The 15,153-nt window shown below is 38.7% G+C and overlaps 1 protein-coding gene across 1 annotated transcript in view; it reads right to left on the reverse strand.

Moving 5' to 3' along the window:
• The window catches only part of LOC111863646 (organic cation transporter protein), a 61,775-nt gene that overhangs the window by 11,826 nt on the left and 34,796 nt on the right, over window positions 1–15,153 (reverse strand). Inside the window, exons 3-7 of the mRNA XM_023850142.2 lie at window positions 13,657–13,915; window positions 4,291–4,483; window positions 3,906–4,011; window positions 2,664–2,776; window positions 935–1,149 (exon numbers count right to left, since the gene is read on the reverse strand). Of these exons, the coding sequence (XP_023705910.1) occupies window positions 935–1,149; window positions 2,664–2,776; window positions 3,906–4,011; window positions 4,291–4,483; window positions 13,657–13,915 (886 nt within the window). The remainder of the gene's footprint in view (window positions 1–934; window positions 1,150–2,663; window positions 2,777–3,905; window positions 4,012–4,290; window positions 4,484–13,656; window positions 13,916–15,153) is intronic.

The raw sequence follows: 15,153 nt of genomic DNA on the forward strand, positions 1-15,153 counted from the left end.
CGGAAATAACAGTGGTACCCATTACGTAATAGGCAAACAGGGCGTCAGATAACAGTGGTGCCTATTCCGTAACTGTTTTCCCATTGTCCGGCTGAGGGTTTATAAGGGAACTACACAGCCGCCGAAGACAGTTCTCAAGGCAGCAGTTAGTTATGAGTTGGCCAGGGAAGAGTATGCAGTTTAGTAATTGTAATACTGCAGATAGCAGTAGCTATGAGATTGTAAACTGTATGATTGTATGAGCGAGTGTGAAATAAAATTTGCTATATCCAATAAGGCATGAAGTTATTTGTCGCGTTATACACCCAAAACACGTGACAATATTTTAAACATTTTTGGAAATATAAGACACTGGACACTAACAGAAATTTTGTCAAGTATTCGAGCCATATAACAGAGGAACTGAAATAAGGAGGAGAGAAGATGTAATATTCTAGACCATCTTCTGTTGCTTCAAGGTTTGGGCCCTCTGGCTTGTTCTTTCTTCAGTTGAATTCATCTTTCTGTTTTGTTCTGTGACTCCATGTATATTTGTGTCCTTCCAGTTTATGATTAATAATAGCTGTTATTTCTTTAATAAGGAAAATAGACTAGAAATGCTAAAAATACCATATAGCTAAAATTTGACAAGGTGCCAATATTGAATAACACTAGACAGTGTTAGTCAGATGGGAGAAAGGTTGGATCAGCTGAGCTGATGTTCCTAAGATCAGTGGCTTGATTTACCCTTCTAGACTTAATGAGAAATACAGAAAAATTAAACCAGTTAAATCAGTGGTTCCAAACCTTTGTCAGATCATGGCCCGACAAATTCTTTTTCCTATAAAATGAGGGCCAGGTAGTGGGCCCTCTTCTTATAGAGAAACAATGAGTTAGACATCTATAAGCTAAATGAGCAAAGAGAAAACAGTTCTGTAGATTATGAAATGCTTACCAGTTGGAACAGCTGTTGCTAACAGACTGAAAATTCCACTCATCACCATAGACCCACAGGCCAGCCATCGACGACCCCACTTGTCTAGTACCATGGTTAGCACAGTATCAGCTGGCAGTTCTGTGGCACTTGCCACTGTGAATGTCACAAACAAGTCTAGGCCCAGACTACCAACATTCCGTACATGGCCATCGAAACAAAGTGAAATTGCCATCCTGTAGAAATTTATACATGCCACATAAATACAATTGGATTGTCTCCTATTTATGAATTCATAATAAGGAGCTTTATAAATTTCACTCTTCTCTGAATATGATTAGAATATTCAAACCAAGGAGGATGAGATGGGTAGGACATACAGCATGGATTGGGAAGAAGAGGAATGCGTGTAGGATTTTGGTGGGAAAGCAAGGCAGAAAGAGACCACTAGGAAGAACTAGACAGGTGGGAGGGTAATATTCAAATCAATCCTAGAGAAATAAGATGTAATAATGGACTGGATTAACATGGCTCAGAATAGGGACCAGTGGAGGCTCATGTGAATACAGTAAATAACCTTCAGGATTAAAAAAATATTAGGAAATTCATGAGCACTGATTGATGGGCAGTTTCACAAGAAGGACCCAGCTCCATGGAGTTAGATACATAAGTTCCATAGAAAGAGACATCAACTGGTCTGAAATGTTCACCTAGTTTGGCTCAAGCAGTATTTTGATGGTGTCTGGTTCAAAACTCAGCTGAGACACCAACTAACCTGACTCAAGTTTTTCAGGGTTTTCCATAGTCCCTGCCAGAAAATTCTAGGGTAGTGCCTCAAATTAAGCCATAGCCAATTCCTTCCACAACCTTCCCAATAAATTCTTCACCAATCCTACTATCATTCAATACCATACACTCTGAGCTACTGACAACATTAGTAAATAAGTAAAAAGTAAATGAACTGAGATGTAATCATAAGAGCTACAGATTGAGCTCTGGATTGATGAAGCCCTTATAACAGTTAATTTGTGTTCATATTTCCATTCTGTGTAATCATAAAAATGTAGTAACCTAAGAAACTTCTTATAACAAAGATATTCGACCATGTATGATTAAAAAACTTTTGTAGTGCTCAAATATGATTATAATGGAATATCTGGAGTCTGAATAACAAGCATTAAGAACTTCAAAATGATGATTCCAGGACTCTGTGTATTAAAAATACTGTCCATAATGTTTATCATATATGAAGTAAATTTATGCCATATATTATTAGAATGATCAAATCAAGGTGGATGACATATGTCAGAGACTGAAGAAAATGATAAAAATCTCAGTCAGGATAGATGTTTTCCCAGTCAAGATTCGAACTAAGCACCTCTCAGATTCATTCTAGCACATTACTGCTACACCATTTTATGTGATGTTCCAATATCTTATATTAGACATGTTTTAGAAATTTGTCAGAATGTGACTGCAGCTTGTAAAGTTTATAGTGGACCAGAAGAGGCTAAAATTAAATGACAGTATCACTGTCAAATCTTACACATTAACATCGAATGTTCTATGGGCTGAAACATGTGGGTGTATAAATATGAATCCATTATTCAGTCAAGTTGTGATGCACTGGCTGCAATGCATGGCGGCAAAATGTACTGATAAATTAAGTGTAAGTAATTAATGTTACAGAAGAATAAATTTATCTGGTAATATGAAAATGCTTTGAGGCTTAGCTTGACTAGAAACATACCAAATGACAATGAGGAGAAGTGTTGTATTTCGAAGATGAGGGCTCTTGAACAGGTCCAAAACAGAGTACACTTTGTCTGCTTCTTCTTCCTTCTGGAGCTTTTGACAGCTATCCTGTAATGGTACAAACATTTCATAGTAACTTATTTCTTGGACTTGAGATTCTCACAGCACTGACTTCAAAGAATAAAGTTTTCTGGGTTGTAATGCCATGACTTCAGTGTTGCTTTGAAACAATGGTGGACCTCAGAAAATTGCATAGTGTTACAACTGGGAAGATCATACCCTTCAGTGTTTTTCTTACATGACAGATACTCTAATTCCAAAATCTAATAGTGGCTGAAGATGGTGAAGTTTCTTGAATGATCATATCTTTCATTACTGGTAAGAGTAATATGAGAACTGAAACAGAAGCACATTATTCTGATATCTGGTCCATGTTTGAATTTGCAAAACTGTAAAACAGACACCATTACTCGTATCAGAGTGCAACTGATGCAAGTGCAGGACCTTTCAGGAGTACGCAGCAATAAAAGTGACTGATTCATTGGTAAAGGGACGATCTGAAAACTAATTTAGGGACCTTAACCAGCATTTATCTTATTAAATAAGAGTTCTTATATGTGATGTTAGAAAATGGAGGAATATAAAGAAGCTCAAACAATGGAAGTGAACTGCTGGGTAGAAACATATGAAAAGCTGCTTCTTCCATGGCTCTTTGCAGTATTATTTATGACAGAATTACTGACAGGATATTGTCACTTCAAAGGACACTGATTCAGACTGGGGTTAGTATATAACCCGGTGTTCAGTGTATTCTCAGCAACACCAAAAACTTGCATAATGTACTACAGTGGAACCATCTTCAATATTCCTCAATTTAACGTTTTCCCTCATGTAACATTCAATTGCAATCATCCCACATCAATAATTTCAGTGTTACACTTCTTTCGTTTAAGATTTTTCTTGCTTTAGTGTTCACACCCACTTCTTCCCAAAGAAAACATAGGGGTGGGAGGGTTTAGAAGGGTGATATAATAACGAGCTCCTGGAGTGACTCAAGACATCATCACTTATGAATCCATTTCAGAAAGCCATGCAACTTCTACAAGATCCCAATAAGCAGACTACACTCCATTTGTTCAAAGTGCAAGAGTTTATTTGTGCCTCTCCTTAATCCAATCTGATACATTGTGGTAAATTTGTCCCCTTATATTACGTACATTATCTGTTAATCACTTACAATAAATTTAGTGTAGATGTGAGGCTCAGCTTCAACACCATTAATTTTACCAAACTTCTTCAATATACAAACTGCCTTGTTTAGATTTCCTTGAGATACAAGCCACCTAAAACAGATCATACTAGCATTATTAGAAGTCACATTCAAACACATCCTTTCATGCATTTCTGATACTCTGCATTAATTTCAATTCAGTACATGTATGACATTTATATGTATGTGCAAATTAGGTATGATATATGTTGTTTCCAACTTTAAAATGAAGAGGGAAATTATATAAGAGATTAACTATGAACTAGTTCATCATTTATATGTCATGAGTTCAGGCTTTTCTCATTCAGTTTTAATTTGAATTTAGAACTATCTTAGGAAACATGGGACTTACCTTGCACTCTCTGGTACAATCCATGGAGTAATGGCTGCAAGAATTAAGGGTGCAGAAGTAGCAATACAGAGCAACTTCCAATTGGCAATGTAGTATGCCATCCAAGGCAGAAGACATGAGGCCATTGTGAAGTAGATTGCAATTGACATGTTGGCCACAAAAGTTCTCCACTGTGGTCCCACATATTCTAGAACTGTACAAATTCAATAGTTAGCAAATGCAAAATGCAGAAGATTTTGATATAAGAGAATAGGAGGAGTAAAATTGAAGATTTATTATTTATGTATTATTTATTTAAGGATTCTGTCAGTGACTCAAAGTATATAACATTGAATACTAGGGAAATTAATGAATTGGATAATGTAAGGAAAAAATCAGTCATAGCCTAATTTGATGTATTTGCCTGGAGGTATTGGGGAAAGTCATAATAGCCTCCAAATATGGCTCAAGAGTACTGCCCACTTAACCCTGAAATTAGGCCAGTGGATGGCCTTCAGGAATATGTCCAAATAGTACCTCAGATTAGGAGATGGCTACTTCCTTCCAAATCGTTTCTATTTCATTATTTACTGATCAGTCCATCATTCAGTGCTGTGCAGTCTGAACTGCAGAAAGCATTGTTAAATAAATAAAGCAAAAGAAATTTGTGTGAATTATGAAATATTTATATGTAAAGAAGAATAATATTAAATATTACTTAGTTCATAAATCAATGGTACTGCCATGGGAAATGCCAAGATGATTAGTCTTGAATCAGGAAGCTAACCTTCATCAGGATATATGGTCATTGATGGCGTTGTTTATTTGAAGTCTCTTTTTAATGTATATATGAACACTGCCATTAAGGAATAACTAACTCAATGGAGATGAACCCTTCTTGAGAAGCCACAAGTTATGCAGCTACTCAAGAATTTCCCAACATTTTATGAACCCGAAGGTTCATCACTGTGTTCACAAGAGCCCTCCACTAGTCCCTGTCTTGAGCTAGATCAATCCAGTCTGTACCACGCTATCGTATCTCTTTAAGATTAATTTAGTATTATCTACCCACCTACATCTTGAACCTCCCAGTGATCTCGATCTTATCTTTCCTTCTGGCTTTCCCACCATTAGGAAATAGCAGAACAAATCTAAAAGCATTTTATTTTTAATCATGTAAGCTGAAATGTCTGTTATGTGCAGATAATGAATTATGACAAAACCATAATGTGATTTATGGAAAGTAACATCCTTGTTGTATGAAATAAGAAGAGATTGCAGTCTTAAAATTTCAACAGTGAACAATAAGAGTAGAGGGTTTTTAAAGAAAGCAAGTCAGTTAATTTAATTAATAAGGATATTGGATATCATTTTTACCCCAGTATGATGTGAAGCCCATCTAAATAATATTTTGAAAGTTGGCTGTTCACTCCAAGACAGGGGTGGACATAGCATTTTGGAAGTAATAGATGCTCCATCTATGTTAGTAGAAAAAATCAAGAGAATGATCAAAATATACTAAAAGTAAATTATTATAATGCAACCTCATGAATCTGTTCCTACATGTATCACTGTGAACAATATTTATTACATCGTAGGGCAATGGAAATAGCTTCCTCAAAATGAAGTAGTCTGGAACTAATTATGAAATTGTAGGCTGTTCATTGTCTCAAATTAAAATTATATAACATTTTGAAGCAGCACATGTGCTCCTGTTATTTTTAAAGTAGGAAGGATCCTATTCAATTGGGTCCCTTAGACAACCTGTGTCAAAGAGGCCCAATGGACTATACTCTCTCATTTTTATACCTGATGATGGAAACAGATCTAGGTTCTGAGATGTATAATTTTTAATTTAACTAAGAAAATGGACAGTGTGTTAACATAATTGTATAATTAATAATGGTCCGTTGTCACAAACATTTAGCGTATTGTTCTGGAACCAAGTATCAATGCTCATTTCCAGCCTGAGTGACAAGCATACATATCTGCATCACAGTGGTCAACAGTGTTCACAAAAACAGTCGCTATCTATTTTTAGAATAAACAAAGCTGACAAATAAACCCAGTGGACAAAATGCTATGTCATTAATGCATATAATTACCATTGCCATATAAAGAGTTAAACGAAATGATAGTACTGACATTTAGAAATTAATTTCACGTAGGTTCCTTGTGGATAAATTAATTTGAATTGTTTTGGTCATACAAATAATTCTTGTTAGTTAATAGGTAATGGAAACGTTACATGCTACAGGAGGTGAATGCAAAGGAGTAAATGGCCTTGTTTTCTTTCCTTGAAATTACAGATCAATGTATATTTTGGGTGTGGCAGATGTGTGCCAGGCATAACCTTGCAGTGGAATGCTTCTGTTTTTGAAATACATAAGGTATACTGTCTTCTCGGATGTGACACCATATAGTTTGGTATGTTAGGTGACAGCATTGTGGAATCTGCTGTATCAGCCTTCTGTTCTGAAGATGGTTGCAGCAAGTTCTTCCCAGACACCGGTACCTCTCTATCAAGCTTCATCATATCACATATCAGAAGACCATAAAGTTAATACTCACATCCATGAGAATCTCATATGTCATTCATAATTCTTAATTATTCCGTTACATTTAGGTAACCACTTAACTGATAGATACAGAACAATTGACAGTTTAACTCACATATTCAAGGAATGCTGTCTTGTCATGGTATAGAGAAGTTCAACATACGTGTAGAACTCTATGTTCAGTTTTTAGTTTAATTAGTTTACCTACTTGTATTCTGTTTCCAAAAATGTGCTGAAATGCTCCTGATACCATTTTTCTTATAATAAGAACATCATGCTGAAAACATTTCTTTCAGGTACATTTGATATGCACAACCCTTTCACAAATGGCTTTACTCCAATCTTCATATGATTTTTGGTCGAAATGCTGGGGAATCTAACACTATTATTTCCCGTATTCTTATTAGGAATGAGAGTTTCGATTGAACTAAGTCTTTGTAGCATGGAAGATAGAACATTAAAATTGATCTTGATTAATTAACTGAATCTCTGGTATTAGAATCCATAGGTTCAGTACCTTCCAGACAAAAATTTATCTCCATTTGTTCTGATCCTAAATCAGTTCAATTCAGTCCTCATTCTGTGGTTTCTCATAATTAATGAAACTTCGTGTTTCGCAAGCACATATTTTCTTAAAAAATTGCATATTTATAGTTATTGGTGAAGGAATTTACACTCCTGACAATTTTCATGAACTAAACTGATCACAGATGTATCCACACAAGCACCCACATACACAAAGGGCTTTTTTTTTATGTGTGTTTCCCTTCGGTTTTAAGATTCAGACATAAGAGTGCACCGGTAGATATGTGACTCCTGACAAATTTGTGGGTAGACATCAATTCTTTGGCAGCATGCTTACCGACTTAAAATAGCACCGTTTCTGTTTATATGAACACCCACATAAATTGCGTCATGTATGTTGGCCATTACCATAAACTAATTAGGGAAATTCTTTAGTTACGAAATGGCGGGTCAAATCCAGTTTCATTGGCAGTATGAATACATTATAATCAATAGCAGTATAGTTATTAGAATGCATAAAATGAGAAGGGATAGATCAGTTGGTTTAGGGACAGGCTACGGGCTGGACGACTGAGTTCAATTCCTGGCATGGTTAGGGTATGTTTCTCCCCGTGCACAGCGTCCAGACTGGCTCTAGGGCTCTGTCCCCGGAGGTAAGGGGACCGGGGCATGAAACTGACCATTCACTTCTGTAGAGTGCTGAGGCCAAGAATGGTGGAGGTACACCTCCACTCCCCCATACATCTACATGGCGTGGTGCTTAATTAAGCTCAGGGACAATTTCACCTTTACATTTTTAACAGGATTCAAGAAAATCTTCATTTTCAAGGGCTATTCTCCTCCTAAATGTCCCTGCACTTGGCTAGTTTAATCGAGTTTCACCAGCAGCCTAAAGGCAAGCCTGTTCGATATACTCTTGTTGGGTCTAAATATCTTATTAATTATAGTACTACAGGATACGGTTTAATTGAACTCAAGGTCAACAAACCAAGGAGGTGGTATAGTTACGTAAGAGGTAGCATGAACTGCCAGTAAAATTAAACAAGTGAAAGGAGGAAGTCCTCACATCTGTACTTCTTTCATAGGCTTGGACACTGAACAGAGAGAGAACGGAATATTCGTTCAATTGATGCTGTCCTTCAGCTTTATGACACATTAGGTATGGTTCACTGGTGAACACTTAGCAGAAATACATAGTGGAATCCATGGTTTTTATGCAGTTTTCGTATTCTTGAAAAATTTCCTTCCTCATGCAAATCATTTTATAATGAGTAGGCTTAGACGCAAGGTTACCTACCTATCAACTAAATAATATTCACCTTTGTGGCAAATGAAGATTGTGAGTAAATTCAGAATCTAAATATAAATTGAAATGATGCTAACTGTTTCAACTGGATGTCATGAACCGCCCTGTATCTCGGCAAAACAGTTCCTGTATACAAGTGCATAAGAGAATCTATCTATCTGCCCACCCGACCGCATATACGTTCCATCTCTGAAAGTGCAGGAGGAATTTCAATTAATAAACTCCCCGTTATCCTGAATGTTTGGGGAATGCGGTCTGCCGATTTAATTGGCTGCGTGAGAAAATCTCTCACAAAAACCAAATAAAACGTCAAAACAATACGATATGTCTTCGATCTAGTTTCTCTGTGTAACGCTTCCTAGGTGACAGCAGATTGGTAGTTAAAATCATTCAGTAAGTTTCCACTATAAAGGCATCTACTTGAAGGAGGATGGTGCACGCGGTAGCGTAGTTGGTTGACGAACTACGCTACAAGTCAGAAGGTCGCGAGTTCGAGTCCCGATGAGGTAGATTTTTTCAATTTATTTAATCCGTCCAGCTGCAGTATGGCCCTGGGGTCAACTCAGCCTCTAACAGAAATGAGTACCAGGAATCTTCCTGAGGGGTAAAGAGCAGCCGGCGAGTAAGGCTGACGACCTTATCGCCCTCTGTGAACCGATTGTATAGAAGATGTGAGAACCTCAACCTCTCACCTGTCAGCTCGAATCAGCCCTTCCATCCGCTGCACAATTGCTTCTGGCGCAGTCAACAGGGCGATCTAGTCGGGCATCGTCTGAGACTTTCGAACGTCCTTGAGAAAATTTCTCGACCCAGTTGTGAACGCTTTACGCGACAAACACTTTCCGCCGTAAATATGGAACATTTCTTTATGAATATTCTTCGCATTGGGTCCTTTTTCCCACAAAGAAAAACGCACAACATAACATTGCTCTTCGGTAATACACTCCTCAATCACGGTCACCATTTTGACTACTGAAACAAAGTTCTGGGCAAGCGCATCTCCTACCTAGACTGTCATGAAGCTGGACTATGCTGGTAACTACTGATAACACACAGAATACCTACTCGTATTACATCAATTACAGCTGTTTTACTTCCATTTGTGACCTATTGACTTTCCCTCGTACTTTTATGTATTATCACTCCTACGTGTTATCCTTTGCTTCTACTGTTACTGTTCCAGCTTTAACATCAATTACACTTGTTTAGTAAGCGCAGCGACTGGGTAATGGGTTGGACGACCGAAAAAACGGGGTTCGATTTCCAACAGGGGCAAGAGACTTCTCAACAACATCTGGACCGGCTCTGGGGCCCACCCGGCCTCCTGTCTAGTGGGTACCAGGGTTTCTTTCCGCGGGGCTAAAACGGCCGAGGCTTGAAGCTGACCAAGGTTAGGAACGCTTGGCGCTGTACCTTCACTCCCCATACATCTTCATGCCGTGGTGCTTAATCAAGTATACGCGTAAATTTGAAAATTGTTAAAATGTACATATTGATAACATATGCAACATTTGAGATTCTCGTGGCATATTAATGCCTCCTAGAATGTGACGTCATGTAGTTCTCTAGATAGATACAAACGTTTCGGACGAACTGCTGCATCCAACTTCAAAATACTCGGCTTCACATTCCAAAAGACTATATAGGCCTGTAGTTAAAATGGACGGCTGGCCACATAGCAGGATTTAGTATGATTATATATGGTGTGTGCGAATCCGGAAATGTCCACAGGCAACGTGCGTCCTTTCCGGTAAGGGTAAGCTTGTACTGTTCTGGGTTCCTGGTCATAATGGGATTTAGTTATCGAGGTTGCAGATTCCTTCGATAGTAGGAATCTAGTGATTCAATCCTTGGCCACAGACAAACAATTTCTACACGGCACCATATCCCAGAAGACGGCTTTCTTCATAGACACCGCCGTGAAAACCTCAAATCTTACAAACAGTTTCAATTTCGTCTTGTGTTACGAGGTTCAGGGTTAAGGTAACAATTGGAGGAGAGTCGCTGTCAACATTGACCTGCCACGTCAAGTACGAGATAGCTTAAAGCTCATCATCGAAGTATCTTCGGATAAACTGTTCAGGGACGTACTGGCCTTGAACAGGAAGCACTGTAGGCTGATAACGTGGTTGATTCTAAAGGGTTCTGACGATGGTGGATGAGACACAGAATTATTGGGGTTTTGGAATTTTTCCATTGTCCGGAATTCTAGGTAATACAGGACACGATGTTTCGGAAGCGATCTGTTTCCGTCTTCATGTTTGAAAGGACGACACCTGCTCAGGGTCCAGTTATTGAGATTAGCTCTTTCTAAGGGGCCCAACTGAGTAGGTGTCTTCCTTTCAAACCTGAAGACGGAAACCGAGCCAGTTTCCGAAACGTCGTGTCGTCTATTACATAGATTTCCGAACAATGGAAAAAGTCCAAAAACCCAGTAATTCTGTGTGATAGCAGGGCTGTTGACTGACCGCTGTACATTGAGGCGGCATCCAAATGTTAAGAGACTCAGAACGCGTCGTGTCCATGAAATGTGGACAGGCACATACGTGTACTTCGTCAATGCCCATCTTCGGATCTGCATGGCCAGAGCCGATAAATATGGGAAGGTCCTCAGCAGAGTGCTGCTAGCTCTAACATTATCGTCAGGGCTTTGTGAGAGACCTGAACAAGATCAGGGCTGCACAGTTAACCAGAAGCTGTCTGAGTGCGTGGGGGGGTCCGAAAGTTGTCCTCGTAAGTCAATACAAGTACGTAAATGCAAAACCTGAAACCAATGATGAAGGGTTCACCAAATTCCTGCTATAGTAGGAATACTTTGAAACATTTGTTTTGGATACATTTTAGTAAAGCCTCTAAAATTTTACGAAAATGAACTTGTTCCGTCCATGATCACATTTTATTTATTTATTTATTTATTTATTTATTCGTTTGTAATAGAGAACAATGGGCATGTGTCATAAAGAAAACCAAGGTTATTAAAGAACTGAACGACCAAGAAGGAAGTATTTATTTGTTTAGTTACCTGCTTATTTATTAACTTAATTGTCTGTTTATTACTGTATTTGGTTACTAACTTTGTCAGTTTTAAGAATATTGCCCAAATATACAAGAAAGTTCAGCGGACTTTACAAATTCGTGAATTCGCCGCTCGGCCACAATCTGACTCTGTTCATGGCTTAACCCTTCTAACGTACCGCCTCAGTAAGTGGACGGAGGGCTGACATTACGCTGGACTATCGCTCGATTACGAGAAATAAGAAATATATACACAATTTTAGTCACTAGTTGGGAGACAAAACAAAAAAACAACTTCATGGCCTGTAGTCCGCAAGCGAACTATACCGACCGAGCGACAGCCGCTTGTCGGAGAAGTTAGTGCCAACTTTTGCGGATAAAAGGTGTCACATGGTCAACGCAACGGATCCCCACGGCCGTTAATCTCGGTTTCTAGACCAGATCCCCTGTTTCCTTGAAATAGCTCTTCAGTTATCTTCACTAGTCTGAGTGGACCCCACCCCAGACCCACTGCTTCTCAGGAAATCTGATAGTGCCGGGAATCGAACCCGGGACTTCTGGATCTGTTTCCAGGAACTCTGACCGCTAGACCACAGAGGCGATCCCTAGTTGAGAGACAGAAATTGGAAACATTATACTGAAATTAATCTTGACTGTTAGATGGTAATGATAATGCTTTAATATTCGTTATCTCAACATTCTGAACACACATAACTTGTAGTTATATGATTTCTTTGTTTTCATATATTTTACTGAATGACTGATCAGTGATATAGAGATTCTATTTGTTTTCTTGTAAATTTGACTGAATATTTAACCATTATTTGTAGGAGATTTGTTTTTCACTGACTCTACAGCCCCCTTGGGCCCTGGCTTCCGATTTTTTAGTTTCGTGACCATTTTCCAGACGATAGGACTCCTTGTACGAGTGATCAGCTCGTCACAGGCCTCTACCTAAACACCACACAACACAAACACAGAATAAACACACATACCAAACATCCATGCCTTGTGTGAGATTCGAACCCACGATCCCGGCTTCCGAGCAACTGAAGACTGTACATGCCTTAGACCGCTCGGCTACCGTGATCGGCTTTGTATGAGATATGCTTTTTATAAATTTAAGAAAGTAATTATCTTTTAATCTAATTGGATTGAATTGGCGCAGGTTAAATTTCATTGGTTTTCTGTTTATATTAATTGTGTCCAAGCTTAGGGCTGTCGAAATACTCGTAAATAAGTGTCTGGGCGATAACAGCATGAATACCGGAACACAAATGGTTTAATCTGTGAAGTGAATCATGTGTTAGACAGGACACACAAGAAGTCGGTGTATGTCGGGTCAGTATAGCGACTATGCTATGGGCTGTGCGATCGAGGAATTGGGGTTCGATTCCAGGCAAAGGCAATGCTTTTTCTTCCCCACAGCGTCCAGATCGCTCTGAGGTCCGCCCAGCCTCGTTTCTGACGGGTACCAGAAATTCTTTACCTACAGATAGTGTTGCTGCAACGTGAAGTTAAGTAACCACTCCATTCCCTCGTGGCAGTGTCGTTAAATAAACACGGATTTTGTCTCTTTTTTCCCCCCTTGTCACTACAGCCCCAGTGGGCCTAGGCCTACCTCCATGAACTTCTCCTTTCACGGATTTTGTCTTCGCAAGCAATAATATCCTTCACAAGTTGTAAATATTCTAGAACACGGGTGGGTAAACTTTAGAGCCGAAAGGCCGGATTAGTGGTTGCAAGTGTTTTCCAGGCCGAAAATATGTCAGCGCAGTATTTTAATGCGCACCAATTACCTAAACTAAACTTCTTACGTTCCTGTGAAAATTCTTCACTGCATTTCTAGAGCTATTTAAAAAAAATCTTACTATGAATTAAAAATTATATTACAGACAATTTTTTCATAGTAATTCAGCGGGCCAAATAAAAGACTTGCATACATTGTTCTGTCTCAAGGGGGAAAAAAAAACTAGTACTTACCCAGAATATACATCATGGTGAAACAGTTATCGAAAGCAAGACCAACCAGAAATCGACACAAGCAGAAGGCCCAGAATGTTGTGACAAAGGATGTGGCAATCCCTGCAACGAAACCTATGATATTGGTCCAAACCAATGCTGGGATTCTTCCATAGCGATCAGCAACCCATCCAAAAATCAGTCCTCCAAGAATTGCTCCAGCAAAGAACACGGCCTGTGCTATCGTGGGAAATGCTGCCTTATCACAGACCCAGCCAAGCTGAAAGTACAGAATATCATAGCTGTAGTGCATTTCCTCCACCTGAGAGACAGAATTTGATGGAAGATGTGCGGATAGAGCAGCCGTACAGACATTACTTACCTTTACCATTCAAAGGCTAATTCGTGTATTTAGTAAGCGGATAATCTCAGTGAAAATTATTACAGTTCATCAATTTTTATGTATGCTAGCTATATAAGTTAAAAAACTACTACTGCGCCCACCGTAGATTATGTGTGAAAATGTGTTTTTATGTTGGTACCACACAGAGAATTTTACTCTTTAGCGATGACTTCTATTCTGATAGTATTCTGATTTTGACAAAAATAGCCGTTAAATAGTTCATGGACATAGGTGCTAGGCCTCGTGTGTGTGGAGTTTTTTTTAGTTTATTTTATTACTTGTCTTAACCCTCGCAGCTGGCTTGTGCTGTGATTTCTTTATACTGTATATCCCACTCTTTGTTGGTGCTGATGTCAGGAAATAGGAACTAGCTCTATAGACTGGGCCCAACTCATAGGTTACACCTGCAGACGGAGACGGTATCCGTTCTCCAAAACTTTGTGTTTAAACAAAAACAAGGCGATTGATAATATCCAGAAACACAGTAATTGTATTAATATACCATTGTCACAGACCTTTAGATATTATTGAACACAATGGTAAACATAGCTCATTAAATGCACTGAAATATTTTTCTAACATAATTTCCTAGCACATTGTTGCATTTATCCCAAAAATTCCGTTGAGGTTGAAATCGGGCTGTCGCATTCGCGACCTTTCACTGACGGCCATTTCCACTTCATTATTGCAGAATCGGCGACCTCCCAAGTGTTGCCATCTGTTGCATGTTACCCCTACTCCTACATTTAGCAAGTGCTACCACCTATTGAAAAGATATTTGATGAACACAAACGTTACAGGCTAGGTAACCTTAGTTATTGAACATCCATCATGCTTTCCAATTGCATGTGTTTATGTTGTATCTACGAGTATAAGAAAGATTCAGTTTCGAATTTTATAATGTTTGGTTAAGATTTTTATTTAGATCGATAAACAAAAGATAAGTATGAGGTTGGCAGGTCATGTAACACGAATGGGGGAGACAAGGAATGCGTATAGGATATTGGTGGGAAAGCCAGAAGGAAAGAGACCACAGGGAAGACCAAGACGTAGGTGGGTGGACAATATTAGAACGAATCTTAGAGAGACAGGATGGGATGGTATGGAATGGATAG

The sequence above is a fragment of the Cryptotermes secundus genome, unplaced genomic scaffold (genome assembly GCF_002891405.2).
Source record: "Cryptotermes secundus unplaced genomic scaffold, Csec_1.0 scaffold234, whole genome shotgun sequence".
NCBI classification, from domain to species: Eukaryota; Metazoa; Arthropoda; class Insecta; order Blattodea; family Kalotermitidae; genus Cryptotermes; species Cryptotermes secundus.